Source organism: Diceros bicornis, chromosome 34 (genome assembly GCF_020826845.1).
Source record: "Diceros bicornis minor isolate mBicDic1 chromosome 34, mDicBic1.mat.cur, whole genome shotgun sequence".
In the NCBI taxonomy this organism is placed as follows: Eukaryota; Metazoa; Chordata; class Mammalia; order Perissodactyla; family Rhinocerotidae; genus Diceros; species Diceros bicornis.
The window spans coordinates 25,280,276-25,297,733 of record NC_080773.1 but is presented as its reverse complement, the minus strand read 5'-3'; the positions used below and the strand labels follow the sequence as shown (position 1 = coordinate 25,297,733).

The 17,458-nt window shown below is 51.9% G+C and overlaps 2 protein-coding genes across 3 annotated transcripts in view; one reads left to right on the top strand and one right to left on the bottom strand.

Annotated features, from left to right (window-relative positions):
• Positions 1-5,620: 5,620 nt before the first annotated feature.
• ATF5 (activating transcription factor 5) lies at positions 5,621-11,791 on the bottom strand. Its single transcript, XM_058529919.1, has 3 exons — positions 11,563-11,791; positions 9,953-10,249; positions 5,621-9,001 (listed from the first exon to the last, which is right to left on the bottom strand). The coding sequence occupies exons 2-3, from the start codon at positions 10,128-10,130 to the stop codon at positions 8,346-8,348; spliced, it is 834 nt and encodes a 277-aa protein (XP_058385902.1). The 5' UTR covers positions 10,131-10,249; positions 11,563-11,791; the 3' UTR covers positions 5,621-8,345.
• NUP62 (nucleoporin 62) overlaps positions 11,413-17,458 on the top strand; it is a 25,728-nt gene continuing 19,682 nt past the window's right edge. Inside the window, exon 1 of one of the 2 annotated variants that reach the window (XM_058529918.1) lies at positions 11,413-11,637. The gene's annotated coding sequence lies outside the window, so the exon portion shown is untranslated. The remainder of the gene's footprint in view (positions 11,638-17,458) is intronic. The other variant, XM_058529917.1, reaches the window with a different exon arrangement.

The window sequence follows — 17,458 nt, the reverse complement described above, 5'->3', positions numbered from 1 at the left end:
AAAGAAGCAGCAGTCACTCATATTAGTCAGGAGAGAGGTATATCTGCTACCTTCTTGGTTTGCACTGTGACCTTGTTTTTTGTCTGTGCTTAGACAAATTATGATGTGGTTTTTTTGGTCTTATTTATTAAGGTCAAAGAGTGACCTTGCCTGATGTTTGTGTTCTGTGAGATTATGTCCAACAGGAGAACACCACAGCCTGGCTCTAACTGTCAGGCCATTTGTGGGATATCAAGAGGTCACTTTCTCTTTCTCAGCACATATACGTCCTTAAAAATTCTTGCAAGGTTGCTTTTTATCTGTTTAATATATGCAGAGCTGAATCTCAGAGAGGCCATGTGCCTTATTTTCATTCATTCATTCACTCAATTCAAAGATCTTTATGGTGCACCTGTTCGTTACAAGGTCCTGGCTGGATTCAGTGAGTGTAGGAATGAACAAAGAAAGATCCTGGCTTCATTAAGCTCTTATGCCACTGCCAAGAGATCATCACAGCTATTTCCTATCTTGGCATATTTCCTTTCCACCTTGGGTATGTGCATTTTCTCCTCAGTTTTGACCATGCTGGAGGTGATCGTGCTGGAGATGAGCATGCTGGAGGTGATCACGCTGGAGGCAATCATGCTGGAGGCGATCATGCTGGAGGCGATCACGCTGGAGGCAATCATGCTGGAGGTGATCACGCTGGAGGTGATCACGCTCGAGGTACTTTTAGTGCTGCCTCCACTCATATCCCTTCATTCAACTACCACTGACTGAGTGTTTACTCTGTGCCAGAGCATTCTAATCGCTAAAGATGCAGCATTGAACAAAAGACACGAAAACTCTGCTCCATGGAACTTACATTTGAGTCAGGACACAAACAACACACAAATATATGTCAGATGGTGGTAAGAGCTATTGAGGGAAATGAAAGGCACTGTGTGTGGGACTACGGAGGTGAGAGGATGGTGTGGTGGACAAACTCTAAGACGGCTCCCAGTGATCATTGCCTCCTGGTGTCCACGCCCTTGTGTAATTCCTTCCCCTTGAGTGTGGGTGGAATGAAGAAGGGATGAATGGATATCCTGGGATGGCCACATCCCTTCTTGACCACCCAAGCCCTCCTGCGGTGCTGTGCGCAGGGATCTATGTTCATGGCCAAGGCTTTTAGTCCCAGTAAACGGGATCCTCTGGTTGAGGCGGGACAAGAAATAAATGACTGGCTCAGATGGTCTGCGTCGAACAAAATCCACTCCCGGCGGGGCACGTGCGCCCCCTGGCGGTGGAGTCTTGCGAAGACAGCGCCGCCGGTGAACAGAAACGTTTGCTTTGGGCGAGGTGGGATCCACGTCTGACAGACAGTTGCTATCGGATGTGTTAATGGGCAGCTGTCTGGAAATCAGTGTATGAAGCTGGGGGCCATCCACCAGTGGCTTCCAAACTTTTCTGACTGTCATCCCCAGTAAAAAATCATTTCACATCAACATAGTTTCGTGTGGGCCAGCCCGGTGGCGCAAGCGGTTAACTGTGCACGCTCTGCTGCAGGGGCCCAGAGTTCACAGGCTCGGATCCCAGGTGCGCACCGATGCACTGCTTGTCAAGACAGACTGTGGCGGCGTCCCATATAAAGTGGAGGAAGATGGGCACCGATGTTAGCTCAGGGCCAATCTTCCTCAGCACAAAGAGGAGGATTGGTAGATGTTAGCACAGGGCTGATCTTCCTCACACACACAAAAAAAAAAAGTTTCGTGAAACACCACCCTGCACAGCATGATGTTTTTATTCTATTCTATTCCTATCTTTAAACGCTGGTCAGAATCCTTTAAATTGATTCCCTGACTCTATAACAGGTTCCCAGCTGCACCATTTTTTCCAGCTCACAGAGAGATTATGATGGAGAAAAGGTTAGTGCCCAGGCTGGACTCCCTCCAAACCCCTGATGATTTCTCTCCACGTTGTGCTGTCTCTGGAGTCCTGCGTTGCCATCTCCGACTTCCAGATAAGAAACCTGGGCTCAGAGAGGCAGAGACACGTATTCAACGTCACACAGCTCGAATGTGCAGCGCCAGCTTCTGCCTCACTTCTGGAGGAGAAAAATCACTAAATGCTCCTAATTTCACTGTGATTGACTAAAGCTTAATTTAGTCCTTTCTCTCCATTTTTGCCAATAAAATTGAGCTATACTAGTCTGCTGTTTTCTTATGCTCTATAATGTAAATTAACGACATTCCAGAGCTCAGGCTTAAATGTGCAAGTCTTCATGTGTAACAAGATGAATCTGAGATGGAGAAAAAGAGTCTGTGTCTATTCTAGATTGTTCAAATAAGCCACCCCACCTAAATCTATGGAAAGGTGACAAGTAAAACAGGAAAGTCATTTCCGAACAGCAATCGGCAAGGACTGTTCAGGCCCAAGTCCATGGGAATCCAGAACCTGCAGGGGAGTTAGCACTGAAGATGCTTCGCCCTGAGGGCCTTGGCTGCTCCAGGCAAAATTGAACTTGGACTTGGGCCTCGACACTTGTGTTTGTTCCTGCCAGGTAGCAACACCAGTCAGGGATTCTTCAAACTAATTTCAAGCTCTGAGAGTCCCTGTCCTCCCAGCTGTAAGTACCCAGGTGAACATCCACAGGAAGACTGGCTGTGGCCGTGGCTTCTCAGAGATGTATTTTTTTCCTATTCTCTTTTTAAATCTTGCTCTGCTCAGCACCAAGAGATGAAGGATAATGAAAAGACTGGGGTCACCCAAGTGGGGCATGTAAAAGACGACCCTCACCACAATAAACTGGGACCCTGTATTAGTTTCCTGTGGCTGCTGTAACAAATTACCACAAACTCAGTTGCTTAAAACAACAGGAAGTTATTCTCTCACAGTTCTAGAGGCCAGAAGTGTGAAATCAAGCTGTAGGCAGGACCTCTTTCTCCGAAGGCTCTAGAGGAGAATCCTTCCTGCCTCTTCCAGCTTCCGGAGGCTCCAGGCGCTCCTGGGCTGGCGGTTGCATCTCTCCAAGCTCTGCCTCCATCTTCACACAGCCTTCTCCTCCTTCTCGATTTGTCTCTCCTCTATCCATTATAAGGACCCTCGTCACTGGATTTAGAGTCCATATCAGCGTTTTTCCCCAAATAAAGTCACGTTCATAGGTTCCGGCATTAGGACGTGGACATATCTTTTGGTGGGCCACCTTTCAAACCGCTACACACCCCAAAGGCTAAATCATCAAGGGTGAACAAGAATTAAACCCTCTCCCCCAGTTCCTGGAACTGCAAGCGTCAAATAAAAACAAATGGGGGCGGGGGGAGTAACTAGTCAATGGGCACAGGGTTTTATTCTGGAGTCATGGAAATGTTTTGGAACTAGATAGAGGCGGTGGTTGTACAACATTGCGGATGTACTAAATGCCACTGGACTGTTCACTTTAAAATGATTAATTTTATATTATGTGAATTTCATCTCAACGGAAAAAACTTCAGATTTGGTAAGGAGAGACTTTATTCCAAAGGATCATTGCAAGGAAGAACTATTGCAGCGGGGGGAACACTATTGCAGTGGGGAGAACCATAAGATTTGCAAGCTACACAAGGGTTAGGCAAAAGTCTTTCTTTTATGAGGAGGAGCAAACAAGGCTAGAAAGAATGAGATGTGGGGACGCGGGATGAAAAGGTAGCTTGACAGGACAGCAGACGGGAGAAAGGTTTACCCTGAGGCCAGCCCGTTCAGGGGTTGTATCCAGGCTCAGGCTGAGGACGGACCAGAGTTCCCGAGTGTGGGGTGAAGAGGGAAACTTAACCTAGGTTTGGTTAAGAAGCATATTGTTAACAACGAACAGTTCAGCTAATCACTTATGCATCCCCAAACCGGGAATTTGGAGGGTTGCGCGGTCTTGTCTCAGGTAAACAAGGGGTTCATCCGTGGGTCTTATCTAAGCTCCACGGGACACAGCGCCTCTTTGCAGGAAGCCATTTCCGGAATGCAAACGTAGGCGGGATTTCATCGCTGTTGTCCAGACGCACACGACTCGGGTGAATTTCAGCATTGTCGTAAGTACAGATGCTTTACGGCTGAGTGGACAAGAAAAATCTGCTCCTGGGAAGCTGTAAGGACTGGTCAGGGTTCAGGTGGAATTTCAGCCCCAATTCACAGCACTTGGATGGCCCAAAGTCTCAGGACTTGAATTTACGTGGAGATAAATACTAACACAGCAGTGCTTGTGCTTTATTTTTTTTTGTCTCAGGACCCCTTTACACTCTTAAATATCAGAGACCCCAAAGAACTTTTGTTTGCATGGGTTATATCTATCAATATTCAGTTTTAGCAATTAAAATTGCAACACTTTTAAGTCACAAGAATACACAAACACGTATTCTGTTAGCTGTCAGAGTGATGATGTCATCACACATCACATAACCTCTGGAAAACTCCAGAGAGAGAGGGAGGGGGAGAGAGAGGGGCAAATAATATCTTAGTATTATTATGAAAATAGTTTTAACCTTGCAAATCACCTGAAAGGGTCTTGGGTTCCCTGAGGCCCACAGGCAACACTGAGAACTGCTGGTCTAGAAGCCCCTGCATTGCTGACCATTGCTGACCCTTCCAGTTTTATCTTAATGACCATACTCCCTAAAGTCCATTTTCCCCTTCTTCCTTTTCATAATAGAACCACCTAAGTTCTGGCTGAGAAAATGGCCGCCCATGTAGAGACTGCATTTTCCAGGCTCCCTTGCAGCTAGGTGTGACCATGAGCCTAAGGACTACATTTCCCAGGCTCCCTTGCAGCTAGGCGTGGCCATGTGACTAAATTCTAGCCAAAGGAAAGGCCAGAAAAGATGTCAAAAACTCCCAACTTATGTCTTTAAAAGGAGGCTGCCTGCTCTCCAGTATCTCTTTCCCCTTTGCTGCTTGCTGTAACAAAGTCATAGCGATTGTGAGTCGGCTTCAACCATCCAGAGGGTGACACCTTAGGAGAATGGTTCCCAAAGTGTGGTCCCCAGACCAGCGGCAGCAGCATCACCTGGAAATTTGTGAGAAATGCATAGTTCTCAGGCCCTATCCAAGTCCTGCTGAATCAGGAAATCTGCGGCATGGGGCCCAGCAATCTGAGTCTCAAAAAACCCTCCAGTGGATTGACACATGCTCAAGTTTGAGGACCACTGAGCCAGGAGATGCAGAGCAACAAGATAGAAGGAACCTGGGGCCTATGAATGAACTCAGGAGGCAGGGCCATGCTACTCCCTGCTCCACCTACCAGCTTGGATATTTACATGAGAAAATCAATCTTCTATCTTATTTAAGCCACCGTTATTTGGTCTTTGGCAAATGAAATCATTATCTTAATCAACAATATCTTTAGATACATCCCTTCTTTTTTGAATTAAAGATTTTAGGCATACACCTCACACCCATCAGGACAGCTTCTACAAACAAACAAAAACAATAAATAATAAGTGTTGGCAAGGATGTGGAGAAATTGGAACGCTTGTGCACTGTTGGTGGAAATGTAAAATGGTGCAGCACTGTGCAAGTTTGGCGTTTCCTCAAAAGATTGAAAAGAGAATTATCAGGGCCGGCCCCATGGCTTAGCGGTTAGGTGCGTGCGCTCCGCTGCTGGCGGCCTGGGTTCGGATCCCGGGCGCGCACCAATGCACCTCTTCTCTGGCCATGCTGAGGCCGCGTCCCACATACAGCGGCTGGAAGGATGTGCAGCTGTGACATGCAACTATCTACTGGGGCTTTGGGGGAAAGACAAATAAAATAAAATTATTTAAAAAAAAGAGAATTATCATATGATCCAGCAATTCCACTACCGGGTGAACCTTGAGGACCTAGAATAGTAACCTCATGTAAGTGGAGTTATACACTAATGTCTTCTTGTGACTGGCTTCTTTCACTTAGCATAATGTCCTCAAGGTTCACCCATGTTGTGGCATGTGTCAGAATTTCCTTCCTTTTTAAGGCTGAATCATATTCCATTGTATGTCTATACCCAGACTCCCTTGCAACTAGAATACCCATGTGACATAGCTCTAGACAACAAGATCTAAGCAGAAATCTACCCAAGTCTGCCAGGAAAATTCTGACCTCCTATTTTGAACTCAGATACAATGCCTGGAGCTATGGCCTCCATCTTGTGGCCATGAGGGAAAGGCCAAGAGAATCAGAGAGACCTTGGCAACAACAGCCCTGAGCCTCTGAACAATGCCTACAGCTCCCTCCCTCTAGATTTATGTGAAAAAAATTAACCTCTTATGCGTACACCACTGATGGTCATCTGTTGTTACCTGCAGCCAGAGGCATTTATAACTGACACACTTGGTCAAGTTACATCATCTCTGTCTCCCCAGACAGAACGTAGGTTCCACAGTGCCAGAAAACATGACTTTGTTCACCACTGTGCGCAGCCCTTCCCCTGCCAGCCAGTGCCCTGCAGAGACCACACACATGGAATGCGTGGTTGAGGTTCTTCATTCAAAATCTAAGAACAATACCTTCCTCTTGCATTAACTTAGATAATGCATGTGAAGTGCTTAAAATAGTGCTTGGCACATAGTAAGCCCTTGTGGGGGGTCAGGATTGGCCACCCCAAAGTGTGTCTCTTTGGCTTGATTATTTTCAAGAACAAAAGACTGACAGAAACTTTGACCTTCCCCCTAACTGCCTAAAAGAATTTAAGATAGAAGGCCTGTTCCAAGACAGAGCTAACATCATAAGATAACTATAGCATAATATAAACTAGGTGTGGTAGACAAGGAGGAACCTAGCAAGGGCCTTTTAATCAAAATCTTCTCCACCTCTCATTATCTCTACAAGGCATGGTCAAGATTCGTTTACCAAACATTTGCTTTTCCATCTCCACGTGAATTGCCTGCCTCCCCTTTGAAGTCCCAAAACACCACCCCCAACATCCTCCTTTGTCTTTAGCTGAAGATGGTATTTAAGGTGGTGGCTTCCACCATTTTGGCGAGTCACTCAGTCTTCCTGGGTTTCAACCATGTATACATGTTACTAAACTTTGATTTTACCCTGTTATTCTGTCTCATGTCAACTGAATTCTCAGACCAGCCAGGACCTAGAGGGCAAAAGAACAGTTCTTCCTCCCCTACACCCTCAACAAGCAGATGTAGTGAACGTCTCCACCATGGCTACCAGGCCATCTCCCCTCACTTCCTGACTTCCCCTGGGAGGCCCTCATCAGACAGCTGGCTCCTCCCACATCTCTTGTGGTAGCCCAGCCCCTTCTGTTTCGGTGTCATCCTTTTTTGGTGTGTGTGACAAGGGAGCTGGCACCTCTGCCTATCTTTTATCTCGCTGTCTATGTAAGTAATTAACCGTCTGAATCTAAAAGTGGCTACGCCACGGGGCCGGCCCCCTTAACTAGAAGTATTTTTGTTTTTTAAGATTTTATTTATTTTCCCCCCAAAGCCCCAGTAGATAGTTGTATATCATAGCTGCACATCCTTCTAGTTGCTGTATGTGGGACGCGGCCTCAGCATGGCCGGAGAAGCGGTGCGTCGGTGCGCGCCCGGGATCCAAACCCGGGCCGCCAGCAGCGGAGCACGCGCACTTAACCGCTAAGCCACGGGGCGGCCCTAGAAGTATTATCTGTTGTGTCTCCTATCATCATTATTGTCTTTGGCCTAAGATTGCCCTCTCCCCAACTTCTCCCCTCACAGACAAGACTCACAGGCCAGAGAAAATTCTTCATTTTATTTCCGCTCACAACCCCCCAAAGGATCAGTCCCCGCCCTCGCTCACCTAGAGGCAGCCCCTCTCCCAACACCTGCACAAAACACTGATTTCCTCCCAGAGCTAAAATGAACACCCGGTGCCCACTATGGCCATCCCCCGCCCTGCCCGCCTCCCCATCTGCCTGCACATCCACCTGCTCTGTGAACTTGGCTACCTTTTGGCTCCCTGCCCCAATGGAGCTCCCGAAGGTCACCTGGCTTGGCATTTTGATTACATGGGTGCCATTCTTCAAACCCTCCCTGACTTGCGTCCCCAGATGGCTCTCCTGGCCTCATTCTGCATAGCTTCCTGGCCACACGTCCCTGTTTGAGAGACCAGGTTCCCAAGCTCTGCCCTGCTCCCCGAATTCCCTGTGGGCCTCAGCCCCTCGGCTGTTACTTGAGGAGTACAGATGTTGACTAATGCCAAACATCCATGATTCTGGGGAGGGAGGAGGGGAGCAAACTCAGAAATGGATGAGCAGAGAGGAGAATAAAAGCAGAGAGAGAGGGAGAGAGAGAGAGATCTGGAATGAAGGTGGAGGCAGGGGGATGCCGAGGGACTCTCCCACCTCAGCTCCAGAAACAGAAGTGACCCAAGCTAAAGACCAGCGCCCCCTACTGCCCAAAGCCCCTGCCCGGCTAGCTGCTGCGGGTCCTCTGGCTTCGAGCCTTGTACACTTCGATGAGCAGATCCTTGACGTACTGGATCTCCCGCTCCACTGACTCCGCCCTCTCCCTCAGCTCCCGGTTCCGAGCCTCCAGCCCCTGGCACTCGCCCTCCAGGGCCTCGCCCTCTGCCCGCTTCCTCTGGCGGTACCTCAGAGCTGCCGACTTGTTCTGGTCTCTCTTCTTTTGCTTGCGGTCCCCTCGGGTGGTGGCAGGATTGGGGTAGGGGGCCGGGCGAGAGGGCTGAGGTGGAGGAGGAGGGGGCTGCTGTGGGGGAGGCAAGTGGGCCAAACCCGAGTCCCCATGCCCGGCCTCACTGCGGCAGCAGATGGCCAGCAAGTCAAGCGTATCCAGGGCAGGGGGCTGGGGGAAGTCAAAGGTGGGGAGGGGGAGGGGGAGGGAGGGCGCTGGTGCTGGTGGTGGTGGTGGGGAGGATGGCGGGAGGAGTGGGGCATCAAGGAAGAAGTCTTCCATCTGCTCCAGCTCCTTCTTGAGGAGGGAGGCCATGGCTTCCAGGTCAGGTGGGGGTGGGGAAGGTGGGGGGAGGGCACCTGGGGGCAAGGGGGGCTCCAGAGGGAGAAGGGCTGTAAAGTCAACCCGCTCAGTCATCCAGTCAGAGAAGCCGTCACCTGGAGGAGTGCAGGGGGACATAAAGGTCCTTGAGTTCCTGGTCCTCCACCCAACCGGGTGCTCACTCATGTCAGCCTCATTCATTCCATTCACTGAGTAAACCCACCAACTAGCCAATCAGTCAACCAACCAATCAATGAATCATCAAACCAGCCAACCAACCAACCAATAAACCAGTCAAACATCTAACTAACCAATTAACCGAGTCAACCAATCAACCAACCAACCAACCAACTAAATGAATCAGTCAACCAACCAATCAACCTTTTAACCAATCAATCAGTGAACCAGTCAACCACCCAATGACCCAAACAACAAAACAATTAGCCATTACTTCAACCATTCCAACATCCTCTTTACTGATTACTCTACACCTGTGGTTTGTCTGATTTACTCTCTAGTTTATTCTTAAAAGGCAAACTAGATTGCACATACACAACACACCCCGTTTCCTCTTTAACTCATTAAGTATTGAAAACCCACTATGTACCAAGCATGTCGGACACATTAATGAATAAAATAATTCCTTCCTCAGGGCCTCTGCATATGCTGTTCCCTCCTCCTGAAAAGCTATTCCCTTGGATCTTTTCATGGCTCATTCCCTCCCATGCTTTAGGCCTCAGCCAAAACGCTACCTACTTGGAGAGGGTTTCCTGGCTACACACTATAAACTAGGTCCCCGTTGTCATTTTTCAGCTAAATGACTGTTTCCCACTTATGCCACATTATCATTGAATATGTCTCGTCTGTCTCCTCACTAGAGTGTGAACTCCAGGAGGACAGTGATCGTGTCAGTCTTGTTCCCATCTGTATCCCCAGCACCTGACATGTTATAGGTGCTCAATAAATATTGATGGATTGAATGAATAAATGAATGAAGGAATTCTTCCTCCTTCCCCCTGCCCCCCATACCCCAATTCACCCCACCTCCATTCTTTGCCTGCCCTTACCTGCCAGGGGCTCTCCCCCCCCTGGAAGCCCGCCCTCCAGGGCTCCCCCAAGGACCTCATAGGGGCCCAGGGGGGCAGGGGCCAGGGGGAGTTTCCCATAGTCTACGAGCCAGCCCAGCCCGCTAGCTGGGAGCAGGGCCCTGTCCAGCTCCAGCCCCAGGGTCGCCAGGAGTGACATGGCTGCAGCACAGGCGCTGGGCGCGGATGGCAACGAAGGAGGCTGCACCGGCAGCTGACAGGGGGCTCTGGAGGTTGCTCAGCTGGGCGAAGACAGGCACCAAGGCGGAAGTGGAGGACCTACATGTGGGAGGCAAAAGCGACTGGGGTCAGAAGCCAGCCTCACCCACTACGGAAGTCACAGGGAAACCAAGCCACACCCCCACCTCCCTGGGGTCCTCCCCCCTCCCCCACTCCTGCTTCCAACTGGGCTTGGGACGAGCCTAGCTCTCAGAATTCTAAATCTGCTCTTTCTTTCCCCAAATCTCTGAGGCCCACCCACTCCCAAGGGAATTCGCTTTAGGATCGACTTACTTTTCTTTAGAATCCCCAAGCCCGGATCCTTCCAATACAGAAACCTACAGGTCTCCCCGGGGAATTTCCTTAACTCCTCCCACCCACCTCATAATATTCCCCTTCGTAAAAAAACTCAATCCCAGGGGAATTTTCTTCCAGCCGCACCACCCCCTCTAAAATATTTCCTTTAGGCCCCATCGCCTCCCTCGAGTCCATCTCAAATCAGCTCCCAGGGGAATTTCCCCCTGCCCCGCCCCTTCATCCATGTGATCCACTCAAATCCCACTCTGCCCTTTTAACTTTGCGGTGACCTCCCCCGACCCTCTAAGTCCCGCCCCTCACTGTTTATCTTAGCCCCACCCCTCCCCGATGATTCCCCCGAGGCCCCACCTCTTTCTCGGATCGAAACCCCGCCCCTCAGCAAACGGTTCGCTGAGCCCCGCCCCTCTCACAATGGGTTCCCTCAAGCCCCACTCCTCCCGATGGCTGTGATCCTAGCTCCACCCCCTTTTTAACAGGTTGCCTCTAAGTCCCGCCTTCTACCCTGTCAATCTACACCAGCCCTCGCCCCAACAGGTGCCCGATGAAAGAGAAGCTATGCAGTGCGCCTGAGCAATGTGAAGCCGGGACGCAGGTCGTGGGAGCCGGGAGGCCGGGGAGGAACAGCTCTCCTCGCCACCACCCTTCCACTCCCGGCTCTCTAACCCAGGGCCAAAGCACATGCTTCGTCCTCCTGGGGGTCACTGCGCATGTGCGGCTGCTTACTGCCCGCCCTTCGGACGCAAATACGGACTCTGGTGGGCTGCTGCGCATGAGCAACCGCGAGAGGGCGGAATCGTCCTGGGGGGTAGTGCGCAGGCGCAACCTCACGCGGGCCGTCTTTAAACTCCAACACTCGCTGGAAGAACGCACCCTCCCCCCCTCGAGCCGAGTGCGCATGCTCCGCCTCGCGTCGACGGCCCGTTTTCCCTCTTCTGCGCCTGCGCGACCGTGATTCCTCGCTCTCGTCTCGCCATCCCCCAGGTCGCGTTGTGAGGGCCGCGAGCTTCCAAAGGGCGGGAAAGGCGGTTGGAGAGGGAGGGGCGAGCGTTACTCACTCCATGGCTGCAGAAAGGAGAGGCGACGGCGGCCTCGGCTGAAGAAAGAAGGCGGGAGCGGAGAGCGCAAGCGCGGTGAGCGCGGAGATGGGCCGTGAGGCACGGAGGGGTGGCGGCTACAGAGCCATGGCCGGGGCTACGCGGGCGGAGGCGGCGTCGGGGTAGCGTGAGGAGAGATCGTGATCTGAGGACGGGGACTGAGGCGGCGCCGGGGACTGGGAACAGATATACCGGGGGCGGCGCAGCACGGCCCGCTCGGATCCCTCCGCGCCCCGCCCCCGCGCGGCCCCAACCGGGGGGCGGGCCTGGCCTCCCCTCGGGATCCCGGGATCCGGCCCTCTCTTCCTTCCGACCCCGGGATCCGGCCCTTCTGCTTCCTCTGATCCGGGGATCCAGCCCCCTCTTCCTCCCGACCCCGGGAGTTCCGGCCTTCCCTTCCCCCCGACGTGGGGGTCCAGCCCCCTCCTCCCTGCGATTCCGGGAATTCGGCCCCTCCTCTTCCCCGAGACCCGCGTCGGTTCATTTCTTGTTTCCCTGCCCCGGTTCACGAATTTCCGGCCAGCCGCATGCTCGTCTCCTTATCCCCCAACTGCCGTCCCCCAACCCTTTTTGTGGTTCGAGGCTGGCGTGAGTCATAGACCGGCCAGGGTGGCCTTGGGCATATAACTTAAGTTCTCTGGCCTCATAGATGGGGAACCGTTCGCAAAATGAGGTGGGGTTGTTTGTGCGAATGAAATAAGCGGAGAGCCGTGGGACCCAGGGCCCGGCTCCCTGCAGGCCTGTTCGGTGTGTTTTATTATTAATACGAATTCTGGGGCTCGGTCTGACGCCTTGCTCTCCTCCTGCCAAGAGCCCCAGACTCCTGACCATCCGACACCTGCTAATAGGTCATTCTTTAGCAGTGTCGCCTTTACTCCTCAGTGTCCAGCCGTCCCCACCCTCCTCCACGCCAGATGATGGGCGGTCAGCCCCCTCTCGGTGCAGGGAATTCAGGCATCGTCGCCCTCGCTGTTTTCTCCATCCCGTGCCCACCTCCCCTCAGCGCTTATCCTCAGCACTTCTTTCGAGACACTTGGTTCATTCTTCTGCCCCTGCCCCTCACCCTGACTTCCTTTCAAAGAGTCCCCCGCCTCTGCTGCGCCCCACTGGATCCGTGTTCCAGCCCTGCCAAAAATGGGGAGACCTACACTTGCATTTGCTAAAAGAGGAGAGCTTCCTCGCCATCCCCTCCCTGTGGCTGGGCCCTCCACCAGCCCAAGTGGATGCGGGTCTTTCCTCTGCTGCAGAAACCCCTCCCTTTCCCACCCTGCCTCTGTCCACATCAGGATGTGACACCTGGAGTTCAGCCTTCATCACTTTTGTGTTGGTTATGAAACTGAATCAAGATCCAGAGAAGGTGGGGGAACCCCGATCTTGAGAGTTATCTGGGAATGAACATACGCAGGCTTTTGTTGCATGCAGCAAGTCCTTCTTGGGATCTGACCACTTTCCCTTAGACACTTATTGTCCACTCTGCTGGTATTTGAGCACTGGCGCTATAGGGGCTGCGTTATACCTAGTCGGTATAGAGGAGCAGTTAAGAGCACACTCTGGAACCAGGTTATTGCGTTCCATCCCTGACTGCACCGCACTTAGTAGCTCACTGGCAATGTCCTTTATTTCCCTGTGCCTCAGTTTCCATTAATAATACCAGAATGGAGTGTGGAGTTTGGTTAATAGAAACGTACCAATGTACGTGGCCATTATTATATTGTACCTATTTCTTAGTACTGTTAACGAGGATTAAATAAGTTAACCGAGGTCAAGCGTTTAGACTAGTGCCTGGCACACAGTAGGTGCTACCTAAGGGGGTATTATTATTATTATTATTAGTGAGGTGTGTGTTTTATCTCCTTTGCTAAGCAGTAAGTTCTTTAAAAAGTCTTCCACCTTTTAAGTGAGACTTAGGGGCCGACTTTCTGCTTCTCAGTATAGATGTTGAGTAACAGCAGGTGAGAGTAGGGTAGGCTCTTGGACAGACTGCTGGCAGTGAGGAGGCCCAGTCATCACCCAGAGTCTTCTCCTTCTGGAAAGACCTAGGTTATACACGTGGACTAGGTAAAGTATTTTTCTTTAAATCAACTTTTTATTTTGGAGTAATTTTAGATTTACAGAAAAGTTGCAAAGATAGTGGAGTTGCCATATACCCCTCACGCAGTTCCCCCGTTGTTGACACCTTAGATTACTTGGTTCATTTGTCACAACTAAGGAACAAACATCATACATTTCTATTAACTAAACTCCACACTCTGTTCTGGTTTCACTAGTTGCGCCCTAATGCCCTCTTTTTATTCCGGCGTCTGTCCACGATGCCATATTACATTTAGTCATCTGTCTTCTTAGCGTTCTCTGGGCTGCGGCAGGTTCTCAGATTTCCCTTGTCTTTCATGACCTTGACGGCTTTGAAGAGTGGTGGTTGGGTATTCTGTGGAATGTCCCCCAATTTGGTTTTGTCTCATAGACTGGGGTTATGGGTTTTTGAGAGGATGGCTAGGTAGGATATTTTTTAATAACTGGAAATGAGTGTTCGGTGTATGCTGACTGAGAAGACACTAGGGCAGGGACCCTGGTCCCCTGTCCCAGTCCCTTGTGCCTTTTTCTCTCTATAGGTGTTGGATCCCACCTAGTTCAGCCCTGGTGCCAACTGCCCCACTCAAGCACTTGACTCAGTCCTGCTGAGAGGGTGCCAGTTCGCACACTTAGCTCCCTAGCTCTTCCCAGCATGTTCTAATTTATGGGCGGTAGGTCATCAGTGGCTGTCTGTGAGACCAGGTCTCAGCACCCTGAGCCCTGTCCTGTGCCCACCCCTGACCCAGACCCGCAGTCCCTCTGGGACTCGGGTGCCTCGGCCTCCTGCTTCACAAAGTCTTCCAGGGTCCAGGGGCCCCAGCCCCTTCAGCTCCTGAGCTGGAGCTAGGAGCGTGGGTGGGGCTGCTGGGGACTCTTTTTCAGTGCGTAGGAGCCCGGCTCCGGGAGTGAGGTGGCCCTTGCAGGCAGGTTGCATCACCCTGGCTCCTTACTGGGGAGGGGGAGTGGGGGGATTCTCTGGGGGGCCCCAGCACACCTGGCAATGGTTCCTGGTTAGCAGAGCACTAGAGCCCTGGATCTGGGAGAGGTCCCAGCACAGCAAGGGAGGGGCAGAGGAGGGGGAGGGAGAGCAGCCACCTGTGCAGGACCCTGGGAATCTGAGACACATGCCCAGGAGAGGCCTGAGATTATAGGCGCCAACCCACTTGTCTTGCAGGGGGCAAGACAGAGGCCTCAAGAGGTGGAAGGCATTGAGCACAATCACACTGCTAGTGAGAGCCCAGGCCTCGACTATAGAGCACAGCTTCCAAGGCCCTACAAGCCCCAGGGAGAGCCTGTCTCCTCTCAGATCGACGGGGTCCCTGACCCCTGGCCCAGGGCATAGCCTGCTGGGAGGCCACCCAGCCTAGACCTTCACCTCGGGTCTGCTGCTCACAATTGCCAAATTCTATTGATTGTGACCTCCGCTGCCCTAGAGCAGGCCCTCCTCACCTGTACTATTGCAGCAACCCCTCACTGGTTTCCCAATCAAGGTGACAGCCTGGCATGATGGAAGAGGCACCGAGTTTGCATCAGATGGACCCAGGTTCTCATCCTGAGCCCGCATCACTCAGCCCTGGCCGGGGATGCAGACAAGGTCCTTCCTGTGCCTAAGCCTCGGCTGCTTTCTGCAAAGTGGGTCAGTGCGTGGACTCTGGAGCCAGCCTGCTGAGTTCACATCCCAACTCCACCACTTCGGTGACCCCTCGGCAAGTGGCATCTTCTCTCTCAGACTCGATTTCCGCATCCATGAAATGGGGTTAAGAGGACCCACCTCAGAGGGTTGTGGTGAGGATTAAATAGGTAAATGCATGTAAACTTCCTAGAACGGGGCCTGCCCAGTTGTGAACATTAGTTCTCTCTAAGGGTTGGGTGCCGGGAGAGTCTATGAAATGATGGAGGTCAGGCCCAACGTGTACCAGGAGCTCAGGGTCTATGTGTGTTTGTTTCTCTTCCTGTTCCCATTACACTTCGTTCTGCTTTCAGACAGATGTTTGTGTAAGTGACTGTTTCCGCGAGCACTTAGACGGCAAGGTCGGGACCCTCCTCGTTCCCAGAATCATTGCCCACAGCCCCCAGTCTTTTGCTGCTGTCTCAGTAGACATCACTTCATTTGTAAGTGAGTTGCTCATGCACAGAGGCTGGGGTTCAATACTGTGGTCTCTAAAGAGGCACAGGGGCAGGTATCTGGGTCATGCAGGCCAGGGGGACAGGTTGGAGGTACACGTCCTGGCAAACAAGGGCAGGAAGGCTAAGGCCAGCTCAGCTGGGGAAAGGGCAGTGCGGGGGCTGGACATGCAGAGCACAGGTCTGCCACGTGGCCCGGTGGCTCAGAGTCCTCCAGAGGCCCCCGCCCCTCCCCTTGCTCCTGCTCTTCTCCCTTGGCAGAAGCAGCTGCAGCTCTTAGAACCTAGTCAGGCCCTACCCTGCCGCACCAGCTCGGGCATCCTCGATGCTCATCTTCTGTATTAGCTGTTGTAACAAATTGCCGCAAACTGAGTGGCTTAAAGCAACACACATTTATTCCCTTTCGTTTCTGGAGACCGGAAAGTCTAAAATGGGTCTGCAGGGCTGGTTCCTTCTGGAGGCTCTAGGGGAGAATCTATTTCCTTGCTTTTTCTGGCTTCTAGAGGCTGCCTGCATTCCTTAGCTTGTGGCCCCGTCCTCACATCACTCCAGCATCTGCTTCCATCATCACATCTCCTATTTCCTCCTTTGATCTTCTTGCCCTCTCTCTTATAAAGGCCCTTGTGATGACATTAGGGCCTTCCCAGATAATCCAGGATAATGCCTCCATCGCAAGATCCTTAATGTAATCACATCTGCAAAGTCCCTTTTGCCACGTGAGGTTGCATATTCACAGGTTCTGGGGACTGGGACATGGACATCTTTGGGGGGGCCATTATCCAGCCTACCACACCTCCCCTCTCAGAGCCTCAGTTTCCTCATCTGGGAGATAAAGACTGGGGCTAGCCCTGGGGTGCCCCCTCCCTCACGGGCCCACAGGGACTGGCTATAGGAAAAGGACAGGGCAAACTGAAGGTAATTGACAACATAATGTCCTGGATCTTGGGATGCCATCACTTCCTGCTCTGTGGCCTCATCACTAAAGTGGGGACAGTAGCAGAACCCTCCTGAGAGGGCAGTGGTGAGAACCACAGAGATATATGTGAAAAGGCCTAGAGCAGTGCCTGGCTCAGCAAGTGAGCCATCCCCGCAGGCCCTGTCTCAGAGGTGGCTCTGCAAAGCCCCCGGACCACCGGAAAGACACAAGTGCAGCTCAGGGACGGCCCATCTGCCTGGCAGCAGTGCAGCCTGGTGATGCGGAGCTTCTGATTTTACAGGAGAAGTTGGAAATCTAGATTTTTCTGCAAGATTCAGGTTTTAAAAGGTTAGCGAATAATTCAGAGAAACCCCAACAAATCACGAATGTGGATAGGCTTAGGTCAGGGCCCTCCCTGACCTTCGTGTTCAGTGATTCCACTGCAGCCCCAAATCTGTAGCCCTCTGCCCGGAGCAGAGAACAAAAGGAACCCAGTGCTCCTCATCCTAGAGTCACTGGGAATTCGGGCCACACCCCTCCCTGCTGTACTGACCAAGACTGAAGAGGAGCAGGGTCTCGCTCAGACTTAGCCTCATGCCATGTGCAGTCTGGAGGGCAGTGTTTGTGGGGAGCAGGGAAGGAAGTCTCTAGAGAATCGTCAGTGAGGGTTGGGTGCCTGCTGGAGGGGTGCTGGCGTCTTATTACCCTGTCTGTTCCTTGTCAGCTGTCCGTGCCCCCAGCCAGAGG